This window comes from Eptatretus burgeri, chromosome 11 (genome assembly GCF_056783735.1).
Source record: "Eptatretus burgeri isolate ZD-2024b chromosome 11, Ebu_testis_v1, whole genome shotgun sequence".
NCBI lineage: Eukaryota > Metazoa > Chordata > Myxini > Myxiniformes > Myxinidae > Eptatretus > Eptatretus burgeri.
The window spans coordinates 27,621,971-27,644,401 of record NC_140971.1 but is presented as its reverse complement, the minus strand read 5'-3'; the positions used below and the strand labels follow the sequence as shown (position 1 = coordinate 27,644,401).

Genomic DNA, 22,431 nt, shown 5'->3' with positions numbered 1-22,431 from the left:
TTGATAACCTTATGACAACATTAGAATAAAGCACAAATGGCTGTAATCTCAACCTTTTTCTCTTTCAGTGTTTGGTCCAAGGAAAGCCAGTTAGAGGTACCTGTGGAAAAGCTGCTTCTGAGCACACCCAGCGCTGTACATTCCCACAAGCCACCGCTATTTGGTAAGTGTGATCCTTCAAAAGATTCTCCAATTATTTTTGCTGCTCGAAGGAAAACGCAAACAAACTGCGAGACATTGTTGAATTGCCAAATTAATATTTTTGCAGAAATGATCCTTCGGGGCGAAAGAATCTGCAGTTACGTGCTAGTTATTTTTTAAGTGTCTGTTTAGTTAAGTATATCAGACTCGGTGTGAATAGATCTGTGTTCCCTATGTCATAGATAGTGTCCGCCTCTCTGTGGTTGTTTTTTCAGACCCATTTTTCCGTCTCGTTATGTGTGTTCTTTCCCGTTTCTTTTGTCTCCCTGTACGCATGAGAACTCTTCCCGGCGTGAGCGAGTTGAAAACCACCTTAAACCTGTCCCCGGCATTGCGCTTGTTCTTGTGGAAATGTCGGATCACAGCGCGTTCATGCCCTTCGATAATGCCACCAATCGGTGGGAAGCATCCAACGGATCAAGAAGCACTCACCACCCCTGAATTAAAGAACCAATCGGGGGTAATCCAAGTGGATCATGGAAGAGAGAAAGAAGGAGTTGCATGCTGGGGCCAGAAATAAAAGCGCAAGTGATCGCTCGCTCGGGTCGGTCATTGATCGTGGGTCATCAACTATCACCGCCTCACCTCTGTGCGGACAGCAGCGCGTGCTGCTGGGAGTGCCGTGCTGATCCTGTGCCATGCTGTTCCAGAACGGGACTGGCGCGAGCATGTGGAGGTGCCATTAACCCTCTCAGTGCCCTAGGGAAGTGAGTGTGAACCTCGTGGCTGTTGGTGGATCAGTGCCCATCAACTGAGCATCAATGATTAAAGACAGAGCATGCTTGGGGCACTGATCACCGCAGTCATGGGGGGGGGGAACTCGATGCCCTCTGGGAGGTGCAATTCCTCCAGACTCATGCAACCTCCAAGAGCGATGTGCTGGGCTCTTCAGAACCCGTTGTACCAGGTCACGGTGTGTGTGGGGGGGGGGGGGGAGGGTCGGCATTATGTTATCCCCAATTATCTCTCTCTGTCTGTTAAGCAAATGTGGGCCCATTAATGTCATCACAGTTGATCAATGTCGTTAAATGTCGATAAACATGTCGTTAAGTTGATCGTTAAGTTGTTGATGCTGGTCTGGTACCGTTCTAGTTCCTCGCATCATGTGGATTGTTGGTAAGCTCGGTGAAAGATAAGGTTTTTCCTTTGAGTGCTTTGGCATGGCACTCGCCTGGCACAGGAACTTCAATCCGCATGGAAACCTGACTTTTGGCGGGAGGTCTCTGTGGCGGAGGACAAAGGTGGTCACTTAGTGACTCACTGGATTAAAACCTGGGTAACTGTGTCTTACTGTGTGACCGTTACAATACATTATAGTAACTGACAATGTAACCATCGGTTTAAAAACTCCAGTGGGCCCTTTAACAAAAAAACAAAATTTGTAGATGCAATATTGATTCTTGTTTAAAATATTGAGGTTCTGAGTTTAAGCCCCTGTCATGCCATAGATAACACCATGTGGGTTGACTCAGCCTGTCATCCTTCCAAGGTTGAGCAAAATGAATACCAGCTTACTGGGAAAAATGATCCATTCGAGTATCCTGCATCGGAGTGGTGACTCAACCAGGATTCTGCCCCCCTAGCCAATGAAACTGCCTCGACAGCCATATGCGCCTGAAGGAGTGTAAGGATTTGGTTATTATTGATTCCTCCTCGAAGTGTCCCTCTACCCTGCTGCTGGTGTGTTTCCCCCCTTCCCACGATGTTCTTCTTGTTACGTTTGCCACCGAAGGTAGACAGAGGTTATGTTTTCACCCCTGCCTGTTTGTTTGTCTTTCTGTGAACAGGATATCTAAATATGTTATGGACAGGTTGGGTGTGTGACAAGGACAAATTGATGATATTTTGGGGAAGATCCGGATCCAGATCCGAGAATTTTTAATTGATTCTTCATAATTGAGAGATGGTTGATCGTTTAGTTGTTGATGTCAGTCTGATACCGTTAAAGTTCCCAGTACGGATTGCACACACTGATTGGGCTTCACTCAATCAAATGAAAACACAGAATTCATGCTCGTATTGGGCATTGCTCAATGCAGGAGTTCCTTAAGGAACATGCTTGGGACCCATCATTATATTAGCTCACCTGTACGAAGAACAGAGAGCTATAGCGATACCCCCGGCGTGAGCGTGAGCGTGAAAATGTTACATTTTTGGTGCAAGTTATTTTTTCCTTTGTAATGTTTTTACCTACCACTATTTTTTATACGTCCGATGTGTGTGTGTGTGTGTGTGTGTGTGTGTGTGTGTGTGTGTGTGTGTGTGTATGTGTGTGTGTGTGTGTGTGTGTGTGTGTGTGTGTGTGTGTGTGTGTGTGTGTGTGTGTGTGTGTGTGTGTGTATGTATGTATATATATATGTATATATATGTATGTATATATATATGTCTGTATATATATATGGATATATATATATATATATATATATATATGTATATATATATATATGTATATATATATATATATATATATATATATATATATATATATATATATATATATATATATATATATATATATATATATATATATATATATATATATATATCAGGGCGTATTATGTGTTGTCTGTCTGTCTGTCTGTCTGTCTCTGTCTGTCTGTCCGTCCGTCCGTTCCTGTCTGCACTCTAACTCCCAAAGTTTTAAACTTTCACATTTCATATTTGGGACATAGGTACAGACTGTGGAGACGTTGTGTCGCGACATACGTTCGTCATTTAAAGTGGTTGCCATGGCAACCAGGATGCTGTTTTCCATCCGTTCCTGTCCGCACTCTAACTCCCAAAGTTTTAAACTTTCACATTTCATATTTGGGACATAGGTACAGACTGTGGAGACGTTGTGTCGCGACATACGTTCGTCATTTAAAGTGGTTGCCATGGCAACCAGGATGCTGTTTTCCATCCGTTCCTGTCCGCACTCTAACTCCCAAAGTTTTCAACTTTCACGTTTCATATTTGGTACATAGGTACAGACTGGAGATGGTGTGTTGCGACATACGTTCGTCATCTAAAGTGGTTGCCATGGCAACCAGGATGCTGTTTTCCATCCATTCCTGTCTGCACTCTAACTCCCAAAGTTTTCAACGTTCACGTTTCATATTTGGTACATACGTACAGACTGTGGAGACGGTATGTCGCGACATACGTTCGTCATCTAAAGTGGTTGCCATGGCAACCAGGATGCTGTTTTTCCATGTAGTAGCACAATTCTGTATATACCTTCTTGTTCGGGCGTATGTATATTGTGCTCACTTGCGCTCTTGTTACTGATTACAATATACAAATACATATATTGCTTTAAAATTATTTGGATCAGACTTCACTGCAATGGTTTATAAAAAAATATTAATTATTAGACGAGTCTTTTAAAAACGATAAATGTATAAACAGGCGAGCATTGGGTGGCTTTGACACCAACTCTGTTTTTTTTTTTTAGCGATGATCAATAATACACTACTTTCTGATGAACTGTATACATTTAAACATGTAGATGATTTAACTCTGCTTCAATGTCATCAATCACACCAGCCTTCTAATTATTACAATTAACGGCCAATAACCTTTTGAAATAGTGTCAATGCAATAATACGAGATTAAACCTTGCAAAATGTGTCAAAATGGATGTTTCATTCATGCAAGATCCTCCAAATGAGCCAATTGTGTGGATCGGAAACTATCAGCTCCATAATGTATGCACGACAAATGTTTTAGGTGTTTATGTTCAAAATGATTTAAAGTGGGAAAGCTCATGTGTAGGATATTGAAAAACGTGCAAATGGTGAACTTCACACGTTGCGTCTTTCGAAACGTCATGGTTTACCGTCCCAAGACTTGCTTACTGTTTTCAAAAGTAATATTCGGTCTCTTACCAAATATGCAGCACCTGTCTGGAGTGGAGCACTTACAAAACAACATTTTCACATTGAAAGAGTTCAAAAATGTGCTCTTTGCATCGTACTGGGATCCAAATACAGAACTTAACAACAAGTGTTGTCCCAGTGCTCACTAACTAGTCTGGGAGAATGCAGAAAATAACTGCATCGCTTTCATGGAAAAACACACAAAAAAAAAAACTACAAATTATTTTGTGAAAATATTTTGCCATTAATAGCTCCACAAGGATCCTCAAGTGGACTCTGCCAGAATCCCAGAATTCACTTGTAAAACAAACCGTTTGAAGAACAGTGGTCGAGACAACTAGCTTATCCAAGTTCATGGTTTAAATGCGAAGTGGATTTGATGTTATCAGAATCGTGCTGGCTGAAGTAACTCGATGCTGGTGGTATGTGGATGTATTTTTATTTTATTTTATAGTTTAACTTGTATGACTTTTTTTTTTTTAACCAATTACCTCCACCACCAAAAGTGGAAGGAGGTTATGTTTTCACCTCCATCTGTCTGCTTGTGTGCAAGATATCTCAAAAAGTTGGACGGATTCGGATGAAACTTTGTGGACAGGTTGGGTGTGTGACAAGGACGAACTGGTTAGATTTTGGTGAAGATCCAGATCCAGGCGGAGGTATGTGCTCTACCGAGTGTCCTTCTAGTTATTATTGCTGTTGTTTATTGTCGCAAGCCGTATCTCTGGCCTGTCCTGCACGCACCGGCCTGCGGCATGGAGACTCGTCGTATTGTTGCTTTTATTCCTGAGTCTGTAGTTTCATTGAGTTTTGATGAGTCAAGATATCTTTCAATCAGTCCATCTGTGGAAAGAATTTAATTGTTTAATCTTCGTTTTCACTGAAAGTTTTCTGGAATTCCAAATCTTTAATAAAGAGTTGAACGTTGCTGGAGCTTTGCTTGAACAGACAATGGCAATGGAAGTACTGTACAATATAAACTTTAAATTTTTACTATTTCATAATTACACTTCCACAACGAAGTAGGCGACGTTAATTGTGTTTAAATTGTATGATCGACTCTTTGTGCACTAACTGCTCAACGTTTTGATTTTGTTTGGTCCTTCTGCACGAAAATGTTGCTGACCCTTTCCCCAGAGGTACGCACACTTGCTTCTAAGCTGTTTAGCCTGGGTTTGAATCCTGACCCAGCTAAAAACTTTTATCCTGGTGGTGTTTCACAGACAGGGTGATCCATCAATGTGTGTACATTCCTTCGGATTCGCGTTAAACTGGGCATGCCGTCTGCCGACCTTAGTTTATGAATGTTAAGGATCCCACGGTGTCCTTTGCAAAGAGTAGATGAACTATCGCCAGCACCATGAACAAATTCCGACCATTACCGAGAGAGGACACTGCATCAGCCGCACATCCGTACCCTCAGCCAATGATTCTCTCCCGCAGTATTGTGCTACATACAAAAGAAGATTATATCTAGGACAGTGATGTCACTTGGTATCCAACCGTGTTGCCATCTGCCATTCAATGCAGCCAATCATTGTCCCTCGGTTATGAATCGGTAACTCATTTGGATGCCAAGTGACGAATCCCTTTGACATCATTTTGACCAATAATGGTGAGGAGGTCCACTCTGTGTCTGGGAGGTCAGTGGTTCGAACCCTGGCCGAATCATACCAAAGACTTTAAAAACGGTCCGTGCTGCTTCCTTGCTCGACACTAAGCATTTAAAAGGATACAACACGGACAAACAACCATAAGTTGGTAATAATAGTGCAGGCTTTGATGGGCCTAATGGCCCCCTCCTGCATAAAAAGTTCCTTGTAAGGGAACAGATCAATATAATATTATTATTACCACGATATGCCTGGTGTTGGCTTTATGGTTAGGGTGCTGAGCTTGGGATCCCAGGATCCTGAGTTCAAATCCCCCTCAGCCAGTCATCCTTCCGAGGTATTGAATTATACCAGGTCGGCTTGACTCTGCCAGTCATCCTTCAGAGATCGGCAAAATGAGTGCCAGCTTGCTGGTATCCTGTGTTGGAGTGGCGACTTGTCCAGGATTGTGCCCAATAGCAAAAGAGACTGCTTCGGCAGCACCATCGCTCTGTGCAGTGTGGTCCCAATGGATGAATTATCACGATACGAGACGTAATGGCAATGCAATGAAACAGGTGATTAGATATACCAGTGTAGATATATAAGATAGAAAAGCAACAATACAACAATTATTTGACCAACTTTTTGAATTTAAAAAAAAAAAAAAATCTCATCCTCACTTTTATTTTGTTCCACTTCCTTACTCTTCCTCTCCTTAAATCAGATGTGCTGGCTCGGTATGCTTCAAAGACCTCCACTCAAAACCCAACCAGGCCACGATCCCTCGAGCTCTTTGCTCGAAGCCTCACTCCCGGATGCCTGAGCTGGGGAAATGAGGCCATCAAGCTGCAAGACATCGAGTTTTTCACAGGACCAGAAAATTGTTCGTTACAATGTTGATCGTGGTCAACAGGCAGTAACAAATGGATGCCTTGTGTGCCATGATGTCTGTCATCAGCCTGCCTCACCGGGTGTTGAGCAAATTTCAACATGAGGTTAAAGGTACCATCTAAATATGACGGACACAAAATGGTGTAATCTTTGAGACATTTTGATTTGGTTTGATGCGCTACACTCTTTACAGAGCGTTCATACTGCCAAAGCAGTTTCTTAGTAAGGGTTTTCCTGGGTGGTTTGCCATTGCCTTCCCACCATTGTTTGCCCATGCTCTATCCTTTACATGCTGAATGTCAAGAAAGGAAGCGGCATGTACAGGATGAACGTCAAGCGAGGAAGCAGACTCTGCGTGTGTTAGTTTTGTGGATCAGTTTTAAGTCTTTGGTATCGCTTGGCAGGGGTTTGAACCACCGACCTCCCAGACTCAGCATTATGCCACCGAGTCTGGTATTTTGAGACTACTCTCCCCCATTTTCTTCAGATGCCTCGCACTCCTTCCCTTCCTTTAAAGAGTCGTTCATTACATTTTAGTAATGTGAGGCGATTGTCCGAGATAGTAATCCCCCAAAAATTCAATTACAATTCTTGAAAAAATTAAATTATTTAAACTAGGAAGCTGTTAAAATTTCAACCGCAATTATTTGCCTTTGTTTAAAAAAAAAAAAAACTTTTGTGTCCCTTGACTTCAATGCATTTGCTCCATTTGTCCTTCAAGCTGTCTCAGCCAGTACAATCTTTTTTTATATTTTGCTCCTTCAGCCATATATTGGTTGGGTCAGTCAGTTCCTCATCAGTGGCCATACATGTGGGTCTTCAAATGTCGAAACATCATAGTCACTTGGTACGAGGTCCTGGATTTACGAGGGAGATCCATCTGCTCGAAGACACAGTGCCAAATTACGGTCTGCACAGACACATTTTTGGTCAATACCCCCTCGGTATTTGTCTTTGATTGTCTGCTGCAATTTTTACACACAGCTGGCATAATATTCCTGTTTTGGTAGTTTTGTGAGGTATCGGTAGGATTTCTTTTGCTTCTCATAAAATCAAGACAATGATCGTCCCATCCAAGCTTTGGGTGCAAAATGTCTTTGGTGGCGCTGATCCCTTGTACTGTACTTCTGTTCCATTGATTCCAATTTGGTTTCAGGATCTCATTTCAGGACTTGTGAAGTCACATTTCATCACGAGTTACCGGACACGTGATAAAGTTGGCTGCATGTACATTAATGTTTGAGAAGCTTGCGGCATTATTCTGCTGAGCTCTTGGAAATGCCCAAGTGTTCATCGATCATGATTATAAAACACTGCCTTAAGAAATTCCAAAATTTGTGGATATTTTGACGACCTTAATGTGGCGATCCTTCGTTGGGCAAGTTTGTGAGTAGGTTGCATTTTCTGGCCATCCCAACTTGAACCTCCTCTTCATGGAATGTGTGTCCATTTTAAAGTCTGTTATCCATTTGGCTCCTGTAGCTTATGAGGTATACCTTCACCATACCCAGCTAGCAGGCTTCCTTGATTCTTTACATCTCCACCTTCTTTGGTAATTTGACAACAGCACCATGCTCAATTTTCAAACTTCTGGGTTTTCTCTGAAACAAGAAGCGAATGTCAGATTAATGACGGCATATAACAACTAGAACGGCACTCGGAGAGCGCAGTCTCATATCGCTAGTTCATTCTGCGCGAGCATGCACCCAATCGTTAACCGAACAGGCCACTATTATGGCCCACTGCTATTACAGGCCATATACCCGTATTGTCCATGCAACCTATTATGCCACGTAGTTTCTTGGCATGGGTTATGAATGTCATAAATTTAATTATTCACTCACATCTGGTCACAGATCAGACATAAGTTTCAGATTTTTTTTTTTTGGATAAAGATTTCATTTGAAGCAGTTATGGCTGGAATAACCACTTCACCGATGATGTCATCATTATTACCCTATATACCCCATGGGGAGTTGATGACATCTGCCAAGTTTCAATTTTTTCCTTTGAGCAGTTTTAGAGAATATTATGTCCAAATTTTTTCCTTTAATCCAATATGGCTGCCATGCCATGTGACCTATGACATCAGCATTAGCAAGAAACTATTCTCCATGGGGAGTCTCCATGCATTAAATTTGATTTGATTAAATTCTCCATGCATTAAATTTGATGATCATCTTGGTGGGAGAGTCCATTCTATATTTAAAGTTTTGCATCAATCGGACAAGCGGTTGCAAAGAAAAACATTTTTCAAGCAAAAATATATCGATGTGGACACGGACACACACATTCTCGCATCCCCTTCGGGGCAAGACTAATCATACATGTTGGTTTGTAATTAGCAAAAATAATCTGCGATTCTCAGGTGCCAACAAATCCTTTGTTCCAAGGAATTTTTGAAGGCCTCTCATATTATTACCTCCTCCCAATTCCTTTTTATGTACTGTACTGTTGCAATATGTACTGTTGGTGGTAGTTTGAGGATCCCCAAATACCTGACTGTTGCTGCGAAGGCAAAGGCAAATCATCCAGCATATTCCTTGCGAAGAAAGTGTTTCAGCAGCACGTTGTTTCACGTTTGGATATTTCTTTCATATTTGGTTTGTGAGCTCAGGCAATGGTTTTTTACATGTTCATTCGGTGGTAAGGAAATTGTTGCATTAAATTTGATAATCATCTTTTAAAAAAAGAAGAAAAGAATGATGGCTGCTGAAGTTATTAACTCACTTTTTAATCACAGGTGTTTGCAACTGAGTGTCATATTACCAGTTAAGTGAAGAAATTTTTAAAAGGAAAGCTTCACTAAGACTCCAGGAAAACCTTTACAATCAGAGACAATTTTTACTGCCGAAAACTTTGGCATTCTTGAAGACGCGTGAGGTGGGGAGAGAGGGGAGGCCTGGAGAAGGTGCGTTTGTAGTATTAGAATGGGAAACTGGAGGTGGGGATGGGGTCTTAATAAGAAAAGTTATCACATCTTTACTATGTATTTATTAGTACAAGCAGAGTACCTGCCCTGTGGGTGATCTTGTTCCAAGCATGCGACATGTTCTTCTGACACATACCTTTATTTTGGTAGTGTTGAGGCAACTGACAGGTCTGTGTACGCAAAAAACCCCAAAAACCAGGTCACGTGCATGAAGCAAAAACATACCTACTGCTTGTAATTCAAAACCTCACTGCACTGGAAAACGTGGGGACAGGAATACAGGACTGTAAATGGTGGACACTTGTAATACCCTCCCCCACCTGAAGGTGCGACACGATACACATTTACATGTCTCCCCCCCCCCCCAAAGACCACCGGAAAAGATAAAAACACCCCAAAACATTCATTGGGGTCCTGCTGATCCTATGTAGTGAGTCTGGATGTAATTGGCCAGAACTGTAGGAGGAGTAGTGTGGCAAACACACACACGCACATCGGTCCGTGAATTATAGTAAGGATCGCGTCAAATGTCAGACACTCCTTCCTGCAAGCTTGCTGCGATGCAAGCAAGGCTATCAAGCAGCAAAGAGTGTAGTTGTATTCAAAAGATTATACCGTTGTCATTATCAATTCCATCAGCATGGTCTTGATCTTTTTTTCTTGCACACATAGGATTTCAATACCAATGCTTTTAATTATCACCACACTTTTTGAAAAAAATAAATAAATGGGGGACTATTGTAATTGGTTGTCTGTCTGCCTGTCCATCCGTCACGCTATCTCCTCTGAATCGGTTGTGCAGAAATTCACAAAACATGGTAGTTATGATCACCACATGGCAAGAAGGTGTGAGAGCAGGATCATTTTGGGCCTCACCCCCTGGGGTCGGGTTAAAAGGTCAGTCAGATAACAAAAAATGCAATTACTGGCACATTTTAAAACATTTTTTGTTAATGAAATGTATATGCAATCAATACGTAACAATTTTATGGATTTGACCCCCAGTTCATACCCCTTTCCAAATAAGTTCGGTGGGGACACAGGGTCACAGGGGTCAAAACAGAAGTAAAAAAAAAAACTCAATCTGATATTGGGTCATTCGTGGTGGAACTTTTTTTTCCCCCATCTTTCACCATTGCTGAAGGTCGAAAGCGTGGGGACTTGCGATTGCGCACCATCGACTTTGCTCTTGTTAAATTAAATTTGCAACAGGTGTTTATTTGACCACAATATCATATTTACACCATAACTATCACCATAACCAATTTGTGAAATTCCCATGAGTAGTTGTTTTATTTCCTCAAAGTGCAGTCAACATTGTCTTTTTCTGCCCATACATTTGTCTCTACATCATTTGTTTTGCCAAGAACCTCACTGCTTCCTCCAGTGCCAGGAAGTGTGAATTGCTTCCTTGCTGAAAAAGAATTTCAACTTCTCCGGGTTTTTCAGTCGCGTGCTTTGCCACCACAACTGTGGCCGGGGCACCAAGGCGTTTGGCATCGATCACACGTCTGCCCACGGTGAGTGAAGTCCTGTCATCAAGAAGAAGCGTTCTCCGCAGGACTGGAGAGGTGTTTGCGAGAGCATCGTACACCTCTTCGGCTCGACCCTGGCCGAGTGCGGCCTCCTCCCGGCTTCCGGCTTTAGGTCCGACAACCACGACCTGCAGAAAGATGATACATGAGGTTGTTCTATCAGAAGATATCTGGATACACAACTGGGCTGGTTATTTTTGCATCCGCTCTGTTTCACTGATCACATTGTTTGTACCTGAAAGGGAGCAATCACTCTCGGCCAAACTAGGCTCCCATTTTCTGACAGCGTCTCCACTGCAGCTGCCAAAATCCGGGTCAGGCCGAGGCCGAAACAGCACATATGCAAAGGGCTTGGAGAATGTCCAGGTTTTGTGGACAAGGCACCCAGAGCAGCTGAGTAGCGTTCACCCAGACGGAATGCGTGGCCTAATTCCACAGCGCGTTTGGTACGCATTGGGCCGCCACATTTTGAGCACACTATGGGTAGAAATTGTTTAAAAAAAAAAAATTAGCTTGTGGCGTGAAACACCAATTTACATTGTGAAAACTTCCCTCATCAATGCTGTGATAAATCAGTGCTTCTTCATTGAACACTTTTATGTTAAACGAGCAATTTCATGAGCTGTGCTCAGAGACGTCTTGCCGCCCCGTTCCTCCCTCCCTCCCATGTAAAATGATCCTTACTATCCATGCCATTCTGGGGTGACTGCACAGCCTCCATATTAGCTGCTCGGCCACATTCTTCACATGAGAGCAGCTCATCCTCCCCAAGAGATGATGGCAAGAGGAACTCATGAGAAACTTCACCTCCCATCGCACCCACAGCTGCCTCAGCCACCACCACAGGCAAGTCGAGTCTGTGGAATATGCGTGTATATGACGCCAGTATGGCAGCGTATGATTCTGCGGCACTATTGGATGAGACGTCAAAGGTGTAGAGGTCTTTCATCATAAACTCCCTGGCTCTGAGTGGCCCAGCACGGGGTCTTTGCTCATCACGGAACTTTGTGGTGACCTGGACAGAGAAGGGATGCATACATCTTTTTTGCTCTGTACAGTTATGGGTATTTATGAGTACCACTTCCTTTTCATATGCATACAGTATTTAGGTGCTGATCCAAGTTGCCCTGAGGGCATTGTTTAACCACGATGTGGACTGGCATCATATATAGATTGGACCAGGCAGAGCAGGCAGGAGGATTACATCCCCCCCCCCCCCCCCGCAAGGATTAACGTAGTAGCTGTGTCTTTACTAACGATCCTAATTTGACATGGTAATTATTCTGCTCGACTAACTCAGATTATCGAAGCTGAGAATTGAAATCCCCAACACTGCTGCCTTCAACTGGATTTGAACTCAAACCTCCGAGGATGCCGATCCAGTGTTCTTATGAATAAACCACCACATAACCAATAATGAGACGGAACAAAAATGCAATGCACAAAAAAAAAAAGATAACACGTTCTTCCAAGGGATGACACACACATTAACGAATCACAATGGGATGACAGTTTTTATAGCTGGGTCAGGATTTGAACCCAGGATAGACAGCTTAGAGGTGAGTGTGTGTATCTCTGGGACCGAGGCCATCCCCCCCCCACTCCCCCCAGCTCCTCAAAATGTCTACTCGAGCCAAATTACAATCGTGGACTCCACCTTCGAAGCAGTTACATGTACACATACCCTCTGCTGTGGAGTTTTCTTTCTATTGCTTTAGACCCCTGATCATTGCACGGCCCGCGAGCCACTGGCAGCTTAAAGTGCGGCCCCTGATGTGCGGCCGATAACACACGAATATGAAAACACCCCATCAGAATCTGCCATAAATGCTGTCAAAATGACCCACTGTTTTCAAATGACTGTTCAACATGAAGCATAAAAGTACCATCACTATATCAGTAGATGGCAGTGTACAAACAATTATGCTTCCAGTACAGTTTCCCACAACGAAGAAGAGTACGTAGAGGTGGGGCCTAATAGCAGCCATCACAGAAACCTGCAGACGGTGTGGTATCTCTCATACTGATGTCTTATCGGCAAAAGTGGGCGCCCCTCAAAAAAATAGTGAAGATCACTGCTTTAGACCCTCAAAAGATTACACCAAAACGGCTCTTCTTACCTGGTACAGACGTATGGGGAGCTGTGATGGAGAGAGGTGTCCCCTGGAAGCGACAAGAGTTGTAACAGCCTCTTCATGCGTTGGAGAAAGGCAAAGCTTTGCTCTTTTCCGGTCTTGTAGGCGGAACAGTTCATCACCAAATTCTGACCATCGGCCTGATGCTTGCCATGGCGCCGCCGGGGAAAGCAGTGACAGTGATATCTGAAAAAAAATTGCCTTCACAGTTCACTTCAATTGGTCTCAACACACATCTTCCACTTTGAATTATTTCAATAATAATACCTTATACTCATGATGTTGTTATGCTGATGCTATTTCAGACAATACTACACCCTCCCACATCAATCGATACCTGCTCACCTTTTGTGCTCCCAATGCTTCCATCTCTGTATCGATCTCCTGTTCAAGGCGTTGCAGGGCTCGCACAGCCAGAGGAAGCAGGTGGAAGAGGCCTGGTCCAACACTTTTCCACAACATACCTCCCAGTTCAAATTGGTTTGTGCTCACTATTTTATCTTTCACGTATACATCTGAATGACTCGGCCCCACCTCATCTTCCAGCTCTGCCTCTAAATGATCTTTTTCAGTTTTTTCAAATTCTGCTTCAACAGCGGGAAACATCCCCCATTGACTGAGTGGTGGATATAGGCGTGAAGCGAGAGTGCGCCATGCAGGTCGAGTACAGCATTGAGCAGACTGCACACTGCAAGCAGTTGATCGCAACAGTAGTGTCCGAAGCAGAGATGTCATTGAACTGCACGTCACCACACGTCACAAATAGTAAACTCGAGCAATTATTGTCGTTTATAAAAAAAAAAAACAAACGTACGTTTCTGGTGTATAACTAGATTTATGCATTACAGAAATATATTTAGCGATGTGCTGTGAAGTTGAACTTGTACCTTGTTTTTAATTTTGCAATGACCACATTGATTCATGATTGATTGGTGATAACACGCACATTGTACCACAGCAATCTTCGCATTGTGCAAATAAACCATGCAAAATTTATCATATTTTTGAAAAGTTCTTTATTTTCTTTTAGATCTAATACAGAAATTAAGGCTCATGGAGGAGCTCAACAACAAAGGGCAGCAGGTTTATGGACGGAAATGTGATCGAAGGAGAACAGGGAGATGAAAACCGGAAAGGGGTGATGAGTCCTACAAAAATGTTGAAGGGTCATTATATGTGGGACAACTAATTATATGTATATAAACAGGGTGGCCATAAAGTCTGGAAACATAAGCAAATATACATATATCCGCCTTGAGAATCTTTTGGACGGTACTGCGAGGCACCCCCAATTCCATGGATGTCCGGCGAGTTGACTCCTTCGGGCTGGTTTGACTATTACCTTCACCTCGTTGGATACCGATGGTCATCCAAAACGGAGTTTGTTCAACACACTATGCTATGGGTGACGGCAGCTCTTCCAGGATGACATGCATTTCAGTGCTCTGCTATCCGTCGATATGACCAGGCCTCGCGTCCACTCCGCAGTTTCACCTCAACGCGTTCGTCTTTCGTCAAGGACATCTTCAAACTGTAACAGAAGGACAATATTATCTGTGTTTCCAGACTTTATGGCCACCCTGTATATGCAGTATATTTTTGGGTGCAAAAGTAGGAGTACACTTCAATCAATGCCAAGCTTTCTCAAATCACGATTTCAAAGACGAATTTATCATAATATTGAAGATATGTATCCATATTCTTTAATTCATTAAAGTAATTATTAGCCCCCATTTGGCTTGGTCCGAAACGGGGGCTTATGGATTTGGTCTTGATTTTCTTGTGCGTGCATGTGTCCGCAACCATGTCTTGAACATGTATGGACCAGTTTTATTCGTTCTTGGCAAAAAGACAACGCACGATCGTAAGCATATGCATGTTTTGTTTCGCGATGCGATCAAATATGGCCGACCGGTGGCCATTTTAGTTACTTAAATGTGTCCCCGACCATTTCTCAGACATGCATGGTCCGATTTTATTCAAACTTGGCACAAGCACAGTACATGAAGGCATACACGTGCATCTAGCTTTATTTTGCAATCTGATCAAAGATGGCCGACTGGTAAACTGGTGGCCATTTTAGTTGTAAATAAATATAGGCTATCCATTTAACTCCGCACAGCAACATTACTAAAACAACCGGGCTATGACATTTTATGTCTTTTTTTTTTTTTTCCTTGTTGACTGACACTTTGTCTTAACAGAATAAATGACGAGTGAATACATTTGTGAGAAAGATAACATTTACGTGAGCAGTCCGACTATGCTCTGGAGTGCATTGCAACACTGTCGGGAACAGATTGACTCAAACATAATCCATAAACGAATTAAATCAATCTCAAATGGAGTTGAAGCAGTTCTCCAGCCAAAAGGGGGTCACCCTGATTATAATGTAGTTGTTGAAGGACTGTTCCAGCATTCATTCCACGTGCCTTTGTGGCACAAGAGACGTGAAGAACACCTGCTGTCAGGTCAGGTATGGGAGCATGTGCCAGAACAGCGCGTCGCTGCGTCCACTTTCCGCCGGTACTCCAGGGGCCTCCGTCTGGCCATCCCCCAGGCAGATGCCAGGCCCATCCCCATCTCCTTGAGATAATGGTCAACCTGCTGCAACCATGAGGCACGTGGTCGGCCCACTGGCCTCCTCCACTCATGAGACTCCCTCGCTGAGAGAATCTGGTGAGCAGGATCAACGTCAGGAAAACGAGCCACATGTCCATACAGCCGCAACTGACGCTCACGGACTATGCAGGTAACAAATCTCATCCGAGTCTCTCTCAGCAACCGCTCGTTGGACACAAAATCCGACCAGCGATAGCCAAGGATTCTCCGAAGACACCTGGTACCAAAGGAATTAAGTCTCCATCTCAGATCCTTGGTCAGAGTCCAAGTCTCGCACCCATAGAGCAAGACTGGAAGTACCAAGGACCTGAAGACTCGGACTTTCGTCCTCCCGCACAGGTACCGGCAGCGCCACACCCCATGATCCAGTGAATCCATGACTCCCCAGGCCCGACCCAGACGTCTATTGACCTCTGACTCACAGCCAGCAAAGACATGAATATCACTGCCAAGGTAAGTGAATCTCTCCACGACCTCAACATCCTCACCACAAACAGATACAGACAGGACAGCAGCATCCAAGATGTCACCAAAAGCCTGGATCTTAGTTTTGACCCAAGAAACCCGTAATCCCAGCGGCTCCGACTCCTCATTCAGCACCTCGAGGGCCCCCAAGAGGAGGTCTAAATTCTCCGCAAAGATGACTGCATCATCTGCAAAATCAAGGTCCGAGATCTTGATATTCCCAAGCGATGCACCGCAACTTGATCTCTCCGACATCCTCCCTAAAATCCAGTCCATACAAGTGCTGAAAAGTGTGGGGGCAAGTACACATCCCTGACGAACTCCAGTAACAACTGGAAATAAGTCAGAGATGGTACCACCACACTTCACAGCACTCTCAGTACCAGAGTAGAGTTCAGACATCAGATCGATCAGTTTGGTGGCACCCCACGAAGACCAAGAATCCTCCAGAGGACATCCCGATTCACTGAATCGAACGCTTTACAGAGACTGACTGCTCTGGACGCTGGTGCTCAAGCAGATGGTGGCGAACCCTATCAAGAATTATCTGAGCAAAGACCTTGCCCGGCACTGAGAGCAGCGTCACCCCTCGGTAGTTGTTGCAGTCTTGGCGATCACCCTTCCCTTTCCAGAAAGGGACAACAAGGCCCCTCTTCCAGTCAGTTGGGATGATGCCTGTGTTCCAGGCAGAGCACAAAACTGCATGCAACGACACGAGTGCAGCATTTCCACCAGCCTTGAGAAGTTCGGCATGGATGCCACAGATCCCTGGAGCTTTGCCCCGTTTCAACCGGTTCACTGCAGCCCGTGTTTCCACAAGCGAAGGTGGATCACAGTTGATTCGAGGGTCAGCAAGAGGGATTGTAACACCCTTGACGTCCAACTCGACAGCTGGGGGATCAGCCTGGTACAACCGCTCAAAGTAACCGGCCCAGCGGGCCTTCACTTCAGACTCCTCTGTCAAGAGCCTACCACTCTGTTCGAACTGCAGTGCTCTGAGGGATGGGCTTGGATGAACGTAATGCGCGAATTCCCCTGTAAGCGGGACGAGAATCACCTGTCCACAGGTGATGCTCTACCCCCTCACAGATTCCTCGCACATAGGCCTCCTTGTCCACCCTCAGTGCACGTACAGTTTTACGCCTCAGCTCCCTGAACAGCTCAGCTCTGCCATTCAGACTGGCCCTCCGACTCTGGTCAATGGTATCCAGTGTCCCTTGAGAGACAAAATTCTTCTTTGCCCTGCGGTGAGCTCCAAGACATCCACAGGCAACATCAAGGACGGTGGTCTTGAAGGTGCTCCACAACTCTTCAGGACCCCCCAAAGCACCCAGACCCCCCAAGTGTCCACTCAGCTTGTTCGCAAACTCCTCAGCTACTCTCTCATCCCTGAGCTTGGCAACATCCAGCCTCGGCTGGGATGGTACCATTCTCCAGGATTTAAGGTGCAGTTTTAGAGTTGCTACAACAAGCCTGTGGTCAGTATTGAGGAACTGAGCACTCTGGTAGACCCTGCAGTTCTGGATCATCCTCCAACGACCGTCAATGAGGACATGGTCAATCTCCTTTGCCACACCGCCAGCGTTGGAATACCAAGTCCAGCGATGAGCTTGTGGGCGCTGAAACTATGAACCAGCCACCCTAAGTCCATGACTTCTTGCAAAGTCAAGGAACTTAGTGCTATTCTGGTTCATAGTTCCTGACCCATGGGGACTAACACACACCTCATAACCGTCCCTATCAGTTCCACCTGCTGCTTCCACGTAAAGTAATTACCTCCACCACAAAAGGTGTGTGGAGGTTGTGTTTTCACCCCTGTCTGTCTGTGAGGTGTGAGCAGGATATTTAAAAATGTTAAGGACGGATTTGGACGAAATTTGGAGGACAGGTTGGGTGTGTGGTGAGGACAAATTGATTAGATTTTGGTGAATATCTGGATCCAGATCAGAATACAAAAATTTAAGTGATTCTTCCCCATTGAGATAAAGGGCCAAATATGATACATAGCATCCATATCCAAAGGTGGAGGGATGCGTCCTACCGAGTGTCGTAGTTACCCTGCATACGTGAAGCAAAAAGTGGTGTTAAGCATTTGGTTCATGTCCATCTATCTGTAAACGGAAGTTTCTGATCGAGGAACAGTTTATTTATTAAATCGAATGTGATATTTTGAATGCGAATCGGAACATGAATCGGAAGATGAACGTTTCATTTTACCGTACGTTGGCTCTGAATTAGTCCTGATCGCACATGTGCATCGAGTGAGAATTTTTTTACTCTGCCTGCCTGGCAGTCAAACAAAATCGAAAATCACTCCAAACAGCAAGCATACTGTTTTTAAGGATGTCACAATGGACACATACAACAGGCACGAATAACGAATGTGATGTGTTAGATAAGGTGGTGCTATAGCTGCTCGGAAAATGGTGGTAAAACCCAGAATTTATTTTATTTATACACATTTAAACCTTTATTTAATTTGAATTATATACTTGACTGCAGAACACAAGTTGCCTTCATAATACTTCCAAGAACCATGCTATTGATCGATTGTGTGTCCGGGTGAGGAAGATTGGATCGTGTTTATCATTATTATTAAATGATTTTAATAACTCAAAAAAAAAACAAAAAAAACTTTGGTTTCTGTTCTTAATCCACAAAAGTAATACTTCATTATCCTAATAACTTTCATCCACAAAATAAATAGCACAAAAACATTGCACAAACATGTTGATTAAGGGTACAGTTTGGACAAATTTTAAAGTTAAAGTCCCTCACCATATTTTCCCCATCATCCTCCAAGTTAAGCCTGGCATTGGATTAGCAGTTAAGGTGGTGGGCTTGGGATCCTCGGGTGCTGAGTTCAAGCCCCGTTGGCTGCTGAGTTAACACCAGGTGGGGTTGACTCTGCCCATCATCCTTCTGAGGTCGGCAAAATGAGTGCCAGCTTGCTGGTTATCCTGTATCGGAGTGGCGACCCGTCCAGGATTGTGCCCAATAGCCAAAGAGACTGCTACGGCAGCACCAACGCTCTGCACAGAATATGGTCCCGATGGATGGATGGATTCGGGTGAAATATGGTGGACAGGTTCGGTGTGTGACAAGGAAGAATTGATTAGATTTTGGGGAAGATCCGAAAACGAGAATTTTTTTCAGTGATTCTTCATTATTGAGAGATAGGACTAAACCAATATATAGCACGATATCTCAAAAAGTTGCTGACGGATTCGGACGAAACCTGGACATGTTGGGTGTGTGACGCGGGAGAATCGATTCAATTTTGGTGAAGATCAGGATCCGGATCAGATAATTTTTTAAATGATTCTTCACCATTGAGAGATTGGGCTAAAACGATATGGAGCACGATATCTCAAAAAGTTTGGAGACGGATTTGGATTAAACTTGTTGGACGTGTTGGGTGTGTGAGCACGACAAATTGTTTCAATTTTGGTGAAGATCTGGATCTGATAATTTAAGTGATTCTTCACCATCGAGAGATGGGACTAAACTAATATATAGTACGATATATCAAAAAGTTATGGATGGATGTGGAAGAAACTTGGACAGGTTGGGTGTGTGGCAAGGACGAATCGATTAGATTTTGGTAAAGATCCGAGTCTGGATCTGGATACAAGAATTATTTCATTTTTTTAGTGATTCTTCACCATCGAGAGATAGGACCACAAACGATACAGTGCTGTATTGCATGATATTTCAAAAATGTATTGGGCCCGATATGTTCTCCTGGATCAGATATCACGTGGCGGAGGTATGCTCTCCACTGAGTGCCCTTTTCGTTCATTCTGTGATTGAAACGCTGTTGGTGTTTATTCATTCTTCCAACAATACCCTCTTCATCCCGAACAAAAAAAAAACACCCTGGTTCTGATGTCACTGTGCCTGCCCAAGTGAAATTGGGTTGATGTTGAAGATTGATGGAATTGACGTGGTGTGGATTGCATGAAGCACCGGCATGTTGGGCCAAATGCCCCCTCCTGCGTACAACTTCGATTGAAACCATGATGCTCAACATGATGTTTGATTTTTTTTAAAATTTGCTCTCAGGGTCCAATTTCGGAGACGATCATCTGGATGAGGTTATTATGGGATGACAAATTATACCTACATTATTTGGAGTATGAAGCGTGCTAATTGTGGAAACTTGTTTTTACAGCATTTCTGGATTCAACCTGCAAATTCATCCGAGTCTCAAATCACCAAAATTCCAGTTTGAGGACTTTAGTTGTCCTGATGTACACGTACATGTACACGTACACACACGTACACACACGCACGGCTGCTGGTTGCATCATTGGGTACGGACGCAGCGATGCTGCTGATGCAGTGCCCCTATTACCAGTACATTGGCACTCATTTTGTACACCAGTACACCACCTCGTGTAACTTCGGTGGTAGAGGGGCTCGAACTCAGGACCCGAAGATCCCAAGCCAGCCACCCGAACCACTCACCCAACACCAGGCTTGTCCTGATGGGAAATCCAGGAAAACGAAGTAATGCAAATGAGCCTTCGACTCGACTCGACTAGACTCTTACACCACGGGTGTGTTCCATCACCAAGCAGCTTGTTGAGCGCTCGCCCAGCCGCTTGGCAAGCCGCTTGCTAATGGAACACACCCCCTGTCCGTCGTCGTCGCCTGTGAAAGCAAAAGATCGTGATGAACCATGCAAGGGAATATGAACTCACGTGGACCCCATAACTCCCAACCGAGGGAGTACCATCCTGAATCCACGTCCTCTCGTCCTCTCGTCCTGTCTTCCACCATTGGTCAGCGTCGGCTTGTTCTTGTTTCATGTCCCCATCCCCGAGGAAACGTCTCGAAACCGTTTCTCGTCGTGTATCTGAAACCTACCAAAAAAAATCATGCCATTTAACGTGCGTGTGATTATCTACATATTACGTACACAAAATAGCGACATTTTGGGACAACCTTTGAACGTTCCAATAACCTCTTCTCCAATTCCCGATTCTCGTTTAATACCGTTATGTGTTTTCCCAACAGTAGAACGATATTCTTTCAAGAAAAAAAAGCTTCCTCCTTTTATTATTACAGGCGGAGTAGCCGCCCTCCAGGCGATCTGATTCTAAAGGACTTCTAACCCGCGAACCTTTAGTTGGGCGGTGTATAGGTAACGGATAGCTGCCTCAATCGCTCCAGAAAAAAAAAACTCGGGTTACGTGCGCGAAGCGAATTAACATAGGCCCGACCTTCCTCCCCAAGTTAACACCCATCCAAGGAAAGGCACACTTTGTGACGTCACGCTCTTTTTGAGAAAGCCCCCCCCCATTTCGGGGAAATTAATAAATCCATGGACGTATGTGCATTGTTATCAGCATGGAGTGGATTTCCCCTCCAGATGAGCCGGCTGTCCACTCCGTGAGGGACTGTCGGTGATCTCTATCTTACACACTACAATTTAGAGATCTTCGTGACCGTCAACAGGTGCCCAAACAGGGTGGACGCGTGTCAGGTAACCCTCGTTGGGCAGGATCCCTGCAGGGAGTGACGGTGTGCCACAAGTTCATGGTTACCTTTCCAATTACGAGGTGTCTCACAGCCCACTTCGTGGTAAAGTTAAAAAAAAAAAAAATTTTTAAACGAAAGCAAAAAGTGAATCAATTGAAGCTTGAAATTTTTCTGTTAAAACTATCTTGGATACATACAAATGAATTTCAAAGAATCAAACCAAGCTGGAAAAGCAAATAACAAAGGGAAGAACCACAGCCGAGCTCCACCTACACCGACAATATTACTCAATAACACCACAGATAAAATTCGCTTACGTGTTTAATAACAAGCCACGAACATTCAAGCGTAAAACGTAATAAACAAAAAGAATCAAAGATGTAAACAAAAACAAAAAAAAAACGATTAACCAAAAAGAAGAATGTTTTTTTTTTCTTCTTCTTCTTCTGCTCTGCATCCCATCACAATTATTAACTTCTTTAATCGTCGATATCAATGACGCTACCGCCGACGAACACTTAACATACACGGTTAGCTTAAAATTCCGAATCACCCGAGGCACTGCATCACCTTCCACCATATTCCGAACTCGAGGACACCATTCGCCAATCGGCAGTCACGTTACTGGTTACGTATGAAGAAACGAGCCAATCGGGTGATTCCTTTTTCCACGTGATCTCCCAGCTGAGGAAATTGAGGTAACTTTCG

At 43.9% G+C, this 22,431-nt stretch overlaps 3 protein-coding genes across 27 annotated transcripts in view; 2 read left to right on the top strand and 1 right to left on the bottom strand.

The window, feature by feature from the left end:
• METTL4 (methyltransferase 4, N6-adenosine) overlaps positions 1–9,250 on the top strand; it is a 51,748-nt gene extending 42,498 nt beyond the window's left edge. For 15 of the 18 annotated variants that reach the window (XM_085847874.1, XM_085847883.1, XM_085847882.1 and 12 more), the window contains 2 exons: positions 69–163; positions 6,381–9,250. In XM_085847874.1, the coding sequence (XP_085704000.1) occupies positions 69–163; positions 6,381–6,556 (271 nt within the window). In that variant the 3' untranslated portion in view covers positions 6,557–9,250. Of the gene's footprint in view, positions 1–68; positions 164–1,649; positions 1,826–4,614; positions 4,721–6,380 lie in introns of those variants that run through there. The other 3 variants (XR_015049652.1, XM_085847884.1, XM_085847886.1) reach the window with 3 other exon arrangements.
• A 1,494-nt stretch (positions 9,251–10,744) lies between these two features.
• Positions 10,745–22,327, bottom strand: PARS2 (prolyl-tRNA synthetase 2, mitochondrial). Of its 8 annotated transcripts, none has more exons than XM_085847890.1 (8): positions 22,294–22,327; positions 20,943–21,104; positions 19,015–19,268; positions 13,495–13,888; positions 13,135–13,335; positions 11,699–12,029; positions 11,250–11,491; positions 10,745–11,142 (listed from the first exon to the last, which is right to left on the bottom strand). In XM_085847890.1, exons 3-8 carry the CDS (start codon positions 19,050–19,052, stop codon positions 10,825–10,827), a joined length of 1,524 nt encoding a protein of 507 aa, XP_085704016.1. In that variant the 5' UTR covers positions 19,053–19,268; positions 20,943–21,104; positions 22,294–22,327; the 3' UTR covers positions 10,745–10,824. The 8 variants fall into 8 exon arrangements, with proteins under 8 accessions (XP_085704016.1, XP_085704017.1, XP_085704018.1 ...); XM_085847891.1 differs by lacking the exon at positions 22,294–22,327 and adding an exon at positions 22,251–22,266; XM_085847892.1 differs by lacking the exon at positions 22,294–22,327 and adding an exon at positions 21,365–21,452.
• Positions 22,322–22,431, top strand: part of LOC147016731 (uncharacterized) — a 29,397-nt gene continuing 29,287 nt past the window's right edge. Inside the window, exon 1 of the mRNA XM_085847903.1 lies at positions 22,322–22,421. The gene's annotated coding sequence lies outside the window, so the exon portion shown is untranslated. The remainder of the gene's footprint in view (positions 22,422–22,431) is intronic.